Below are 7,678 nucleotides of genomic sequence, written 5' to 3'. Positions count from 1 at the left end.
ACCCAATTTCAAATTTCCAAATTCCCTTTAAAAAATAAAAAAAAAATATCCTCAAAAGTTGGGCTCAGATGATTCAGAATCATCTGAAACGTGCAGATTCACTATCCCCTAAAGTGGACAATTCTTCCTAGAAAGAAAAATATTTCAAAAAATGCAAGTTTAGAATCGAAGTTTCTAGAATCTAGTAAAAAGAGACATGGAATTTATCGGAAGAATTTCAGATTCAAGAAAAAAATGGATGGGAATAAGAATAATACGGATTATTTTTAGAATTTTTTCTATAAAAATAATTCGATATGATGGTTGAGTTTATTATTCTTCGAAGGATAAATTCAACCATGATGAATTGATCCATTTCATGATTTTTGCTTCCGAATGGAAGCTATGTAATTGTAATTTTTTTCATTTCCTAATTTTGGGTGGAAATGCCTAGAAATGTCATGAAACGTGAAGAAATGATGTTTTTAAAAAATGTCTGTATGTATGTATGTATGTATGTCTGTGGTCATGTGTGTGCGTATGTCCCCAATTTCCCCCATAACTCGAGAACGGTTGGCGTAACTAACTTGAAATTTTGGTTGCTATCTGGTACTATTGATACTCAAAACTGGGCTAAATTTCAGCTCGATCGGTTGAGCGGTTCCTGAGATACAACAATTCCTCAAAAATCGTTTTTTGCCGATATCTCCTGAACTAGTCGACCGATTCGATTTTTTTTTCAAAATACTCGTCGTGATGATACCTATCTAAATGGATCGAAAAAAGACCATTACACTCCAAGCAATGTAGTTTTATTCTCGTTTTTTCATTTTTTCGCTGAAATTGCTTGTAAACATGCTAACTTAGAAAATAATCGAAATAGAAACTTCAAACTTGGTAGGATTTCAGGTCTTGTGATAACAAAGTTTGATATTTTGGATGAGCAAAATCGGATCGGTAGTTTCGGAGATATTCAACTTTTTATGTGCAACTGTTTTGCTCAATATCTCAAAAACTATACAACTGATTTCAATTTTTTTTTTTCAAAATGTTCGTCTTGATGTCATCTATCTGCATCAATCAAAATATGTATACCCCTCTATAGAAAGTTTTCAAGATATTGCCGTTTTTGTATGTTTTTGTATTTTTTTGGTCAGAATTCACTCTTGAACACTATAACATGGATTAAAATCAGGGAAACCTTTTGAAACATCGACTACTAGTTAGGATTGTTAAATAACATTCCTATATCCAATTTTAGGTCAATATATTCAATAGTTACTGAGATAGAACAATTTATCAAAGATTCTTAAGAAGAAACGGATCAACGCATCTATATTTAGCTGTTCATTTTCACTCTAGGCTGACTTAGAAAGATCATATCACATAAAAAAAAAAAATTTCAGAAGAATGAACGTTTAAAAGAGAGTATTATTATATAATAATAGAGTAAGAAATTATAGTCTCATTATGTAATTTTAAGGAATAATTACTGAATTATATGAAGAATCGTAAGAACGAAACAAAAAAAAAGTCATGGTTGAAAATTGAAGAAAAAAAATTTACACAAAAAGTAACAGTCATGAGTGATCTGTCAAATAGCTTCCGTCATACTGCTTGTTTTTTCTCTGTGCACCACCATTCCTCCAACATCAGCTGCCATTCTATCACGCGGGGTTATGCTTAGAGAGAAAAGGGAATGCGAGCAATACAAATTCAACACATATAAATTGATTAGTTATCGATAAAAAAAAAAGAGCAATGGAATATTTTTACTGAATGAGTTTTCATTAAAAATGAAAATTTCATTGAATTCAGGCGCAACGATCGAGGTATCTTATTTGAAACCCGCTGATCCGTATCTTTCTCCCCTCTATGGGCGCGCGTAGTGAGGGCATCGAGGGGCTATTCACAGGCGAATTGGGTGACACCGCGATTACAAAATGTAATCGATCACCCAGGATTACGGGACTGATTACACTAATTACCATTACCTATGTGATAACCTTGATTACCAAGAGCACAAAATGTGATTACACAATTACAAATGATTTCATCGATTACAGTCTGTGATTACCAAACATCTGTAATCATTGAAATCACAAAAAATGGCCTCTTATTAAATATGAATTGATGGAATAATTAATTATTAGGACCTGCAAAGAAATGAGGAAGGAGGGGCGGGGATTAGAACAGAGGAATGCAGTCCCAATCACTCCATCTAAAAATTTGGGCATTTATAAGTGCTATCAACAAAATAAATTTACTGAATATCTACCATTGATGGGAAATGAAATTTATCAGCAGATAATTCAGAGATAATTCAGTCGTTGGTTCTCCAGAATAATAAGAAATTTCAACTCTGTTGAATCAATTTTCTACGGACGAATTCTCTGTGTAAAACGCATTGGCTATGCAAGGTTCTGAATCATAAACATCTGGGATTCCAAGAAAAATTGGTCCAGGGATCTCTGAGACTTACCGTTGGTAGAAATGACGCGATCGAAAATTCAAAAACAAAATTCACGGCCTCACTAGGAGTAACTACGAAAGATTACACTGATTACAAATGATTACCACTTGATTACCAAAACTTCATTACAAATACGGTAATTATGTGATTACAATAATTACATTGATTTCACTGGGATTACAAGTGATTACATCAGCGAGTGACATCTCGCGATTACGCCTGTGAATTATCCCTCGGGGGGCATAGGGGTTCCCGAAATTCCACTGTCCTATTGTCTCTAAGGTATCTTATACGAAGCCTTTCCTGTATGTGCAAAATAACCATTGGGAAGCATATTGCTAATTTATTACCAAAAATAACTATATTCAATACAACAGCAATTTTCCACATGTTTTATTAAAAAAAAGAACCGGTAATTTTTTTCGTGCGTGTGGACAAGGTCTCTTACCTGCTCTCTCAATAGTCATCGAGAAATCCCGAGCGTCGTTGTAGTCCTCATGTTCTGAGGGAACGGAGGGTTTGCATAGTTGAATTTTCGCCGGATCGGTTTCGTCTGTTCCCTCAAATGTTTTAGTCTTCTTCTCCATCACATTCGTAACAACCTGGTGGTAAGTTGAAGGGACAGTCGTTTTTCCGATTTCGGAGAGGAAGTCTTTGCTGTCGATCGAGGGAGGAGTAACTGAGGGCGTCGTATGCCAGGGTGATTCAGTGGTTGAAGTCGATGCACTTGTCGACGAAGGCATTTCTTCTGACACTTCCTTCTTCGACTTCACCGCAGTTATCAGCATGTCTTCAGCATTTAAGAATGTTGTGACGTCCCAGGGAATTGATGTCGTTGTGTAATCCGTTGTTAATGAAGTTCCTGAGGTGTCCGGTATTCTTTCACTTGTCGATGCGAGGGACGTTTCATCACCGATTGTTCCTTCTGGTTCTGGAGTGGAGATGAATTCTTTTGTTTCATTGACAGCGATCAGTTCTTCGGTTGTGGATTCTATCGCGTTCTCCCATTTCTGAGCCGTTGGTAATCCAGAGGAAATTGAAATAATCAGGGTTAGTTGGAGAAGGAAGAGTCGGAGGCCGGATGACATGATTGTTGTGTCAGTAAATCCTATTGAAGAGAAAAAAAAGGAATTAAAATGGGGAACTAAATCAATAGCCAAGTGGTGATAGGAGAATTGCACTGGAGAGCAGTTCTGCAGAGCGAAAGAAGAGGTCTGAATGTAGAGATATCTTTGAAAAATTAATCGTACAATTATTCGTAAAGTGGATTTCACAAAGCTTCTCTTGTAGAGCGGAGTTGAATCAGCATGGGACGCTGCTAATTTTTTTTATTGTTATGCTGCTAGTCGGAAAATAATTCAAATTTCATGGACAATGGGGCAGTAATTTTCATAAGAATGATATTGAATTTGATTTTTAAAAAAGATGATTATGAAATTTCAAGTTTTTGGTAACGTTCAAGGAATCTATAAGTTTTTATAGGAACTAAGATGGAAGTTTTACCATTTGCTTCCATTTTCCATTGAACACGAACATCTAAAACTACAATGGCCGAAATTTTAAATTTTGGTCTGCATTTGCCTCTTTTTTGCGAATTTTTTCAGTATAATTAAGCTGCATTAAATTCATATTTCCCATAGAGAATTAAGAAAAAAACAGGTTTAACCGTGTAGCGAAAATTGTGTACACTGATAGAATGATTCATTTATTTCAAACGAGATTCGTTAACTATTAACGAATGGTAGAGTTGAATATGACCAAATGAATATTTGTTAATAGTTAACGAATGGTTCACTTGAATGGCGAAAGTCAAGTCAAACAAGGCTCCTCAAATATACATTCGTTAACTATTAACGAATGAACATTTGGTGGGATCGAATAGACCCTAACCTCCAACCAAAATCCATTCGATAACAATAACTAATCCATTCTATCAGTGTAATCTTCTTTTCTTTTTCTTCTGTCAATTTTGGGATTATCAGCAAAAAAGTATTGTTGAAATGAACTTGAGTCGTTACATTTTAGAGTTCTACGGCTGCTTATTCTCCAGCTATCTAACATTGAGAAAGCAATATAATTTTGCCAATTAAATTTATTTCAGGCAAGAAGTTATAATGCAATTTTGTAGGGAAATTACGCGCATTCGTTTGAAACAAATTTTATTGGCAGAATTATATTGTTTTTCTCAGTGTAGCAACCAAAAACTTTGGGAGAAATTCCCACATTTTTAAAAATTTGATGTTGAAATTTGAGGGAAAAAGTCTTTAGATTCACAACAAGGACTAATTTACCTGAAATGTATACATATATGTTATTTTAGGAAATTTTCAAAATAACAAAATAACTATTCAAAATAACATTCAGTGTTACGTTGAATTATCACAATGAGTGCGAAAATTAAAAGTTTCGTTGAAACATCAATCGTCGCTGAACATGAAAAAACACTTTTTTTTTAATTTCCAAGATACATGAGGGAGTTCATGAACTATTTGATCTTATATTGAATTCAATTTTACACCATTGAAAATTCTCATACAACTGTTACATGAATTTCAGAAAAATTCTAAATTAGAAATAGAACAAATCGTGTGAAATTGTATAAAAATAACTTTTATCTCGATGAATAATACAAAATTCATGAGTGATGGACCATTGAAAACACTTGCATTACGACATCACGTCAGAACGCCCATATAAAAAGTTCACTGACGTCATAATAGCAGACATCTCCCCAAATAGTTGCTTGATTGTTCATGACTTTTTGAAACAAAAGAAATACATATCTAATATTTTCCATTCAAATTTTATATTTCATAATTCTGTTTAATAAAAAAAATCATTCTACAACCTAATTGAGAGATAAATCGACGAGCTACTCACTCCTGAAATCACGGCGCCACTCTGGCATGAAATCATTCTGAAATCACGTGAAATCACAAAATTCACTGAAATCAAGTGATTTCAGCTTTCCGAAATCGTTTCTGAAATTATTTCCGAAAATACGCGAAATATCCTGAAATCAATTAAATCACCGAAATCAGTGGCGCACTAGCGTAGTGGGAACCGTGCAAGTAATTCGTGATTTTGAATTTGACACGCCTGCCAACGGTGATAATAAAATGCCGTACTCACGGCCATGCTGGTTTTCCCAGACAAATGTCGTATGAGTTTATTATCGGATGGATCCAGAAAGTCCATTCGTTATAGTTTAAGATACTTCAGGCCAAGAATCAATAGTTCGCAAGTCCTCAATATGTTGGTTATTTAATAAAGACCATTCAAAACTCAGCAGTGATAGACTTCAGCGAGTTAGGGACGAATAAATAACGAGAAGTACTAATCATCGACGTAAGAACCCTTTGCAAAACGAAAAAAAGGATTTTGTGAAAGAATTCAAGGAAATCCATAGGGGTGATTGGTGTTTATTTCAGGAGGAAAAATATCCTACTTCTTGTTCATTGAGATGAATTTCGCTGAATTTCGCTTTTTCAGAGGGGAAAACTCTGCGAAGCAGGGAGTTTTCGAGCGAATATGCTCGTGTCAGTACTAATAGCAAAAATATAGGTATTCTTTACCATTGGTATGTTTTGGATAAAAGTCTGAAGAGTTTAAAGTCGGAGCCAATGAGTTCTCACGGCTACATTAATATAAGCCAATATCGAAGAACGATTTCTCCTCCTCTGATCACTGAGAGTGGAGATTTGAAGCTCCCTGAGAGAATTTTTGATGAAGTTAAAAAATATTTCTAAATGAATGAGTTAATGTTATAATAATCAGTGTATAAAATCATTTATGTAACTTTTGTTTTCTAATATAAAGTTCTGAAATTGATTGGAATTTGTGAATTATTAGTGGAGAGGCTGGGGTAAAATGGACGGCTTTTCATCGTCATTAGCTCAAGATCGGTGGAGTGAAATCAAACGAATTAATTATTATTTGCCAGTTATTATTGCCAGTTTTGATTTTCATAATCTGACATGATCCGTTTTGCCCCACCTCTATTATTTATTAACTTTATTCGTCGTGGTTTCAATGACTTCATCTTTTCTGAAATCACTGATTTCGAATTAATGAAATTATTCGAAATCACGAAATCACCGAAATCTTTTTTTTTTCAAAATCCCGGTATCACTCAATTATGGAGTGAGTAGCTCTCGAGAGAAATCATTTAAAAGAAAAACTCTTATTTCTTGAAGAATAATAATAAAATTTTTTTTACATTCCAAAGCAGGGAACCGTTCCAAAGCTGGTGTACCCACAGTATCGCGGGTACAAAGACTCCAAATAAAAAACTGAACCGTGCGTGGAGGGATCTCGCTCTTTCACTCCATTGCTAGCTTTTGAAAATCTCATTTGCACTTGAAACTAGTTTCCATCGATAAAAAATAACTCCTTAACCACGAGATAATGCGAGATTGACGCAACAATTAATTCGTCATTTCCTCGAGACAACACCGGTTCATCATGTCAATGTCACTGATTTCAATCTAATCAAATGTCACTTCTTCTTAAAATAGTCATGTTCACAATTTTTATTTTCCTCGATCTACGCAATTGCGATGTTGCCCGGTAACTCGAGTATAATAACGCACTCTGTCGAGTGCACAATCTGGCGATTAAAAATTACCGCAGATGTGTGGGCCGTACCGGGAAACCAGCTCTTGCACTATCAGCAACCGAAGGCACTTCCGGTACCGCTTGAATTTTTCGAGGAAGTCGAAGACACTTTTATTCAACAATTATGAATCTTCGTTTTTCAAACTACTTTATTAAACTGAAGATTAATCGCAGTATGAATTGCACTGTTGTGAGTCAGAGGAGATAATGTTATTAATCACGTAAATAATGATAGCATAAAGTGTGGAATTTTTTCAAGTCTTCCAATATTCGTTGATAATAACATTTTAATTGTCATTTTGAGTTAATTGGAGGGAATTTTACGTGACTATCAATTATTTTTCCACTATGATCAATAATTGGCGGAGCTCGTTTCAATTAATTCAATTAATTCAGATCTTAAATGATGAAATAAGGATTAATGTTTTTAATTAGATTTTTCTTCGCGGAATGGTTCAATATTTTAAATCCACAGGGATTTGCGGTTCGGGGGATGATTATTAATGGAAATCTAATGAAGCAATGAAACGTGTCCCGATAAGACTAGAGTCCACCGTCCACTGCTTGAGTTTTCCAGCGAGTGTTTCTCTCCCTCTCCCCCCCCCCCCC

The 7,678-nt window shown here is 34.9% G+C and overlaps 1 protein-coding gene across 1 annotated transcript; it reads right to left on the bottom strand.

Annotated features, from left to right (window-relative positions):
* Positions 1–2,673: 2,673 nt before the first annotated feature.
* Positions 2,674–7,607, bottom strand: LOC107042928. The gene is made up of 3 exons (XM_015264184.1): positions 6,672–7,607; positions 2,901–3,560; positions 2,674–2,755 (listed from the first exon to the last, which is right to left on the bottom strand). Exons 2-3 carry the CDS (start codon positions 3,538–3,540, stop codon positions 2,730–2,732), a joined length of 666 nt encoding a protein of 221 aa, XP_015119670.1. The 5' UTR covers positions 3,541–3,560; positions 6,672–7,607; the 3' UTR covers positions 2,674–2,729.
* Positions 7,608–7,678: the final 71 nt, after the last annotated feature.

The sequence above is a fragment of the Diachasma alloeum genome, unplaced genomic scaffold (assembly GCF_001412515.2).
Source record: "Diachasma alloeum isolate Michigan unplaced genomic scaffold, Dall2.0 Dall_scaffold_00539, whole genome shotgun sequence".
In the NCBI taxonomy this organism is placed as follows: Eukaryota; Metazoa; Arthropoda; class Insecta; order Hymenoptera; family Braconidae; genus Diachasma; species Diachasma alloeum.
The sequence above is the reverse complement of the archived record's forward strand: the minus strand, read 5'-3'. Positions and strand labels throughout refer to the sequence as shown.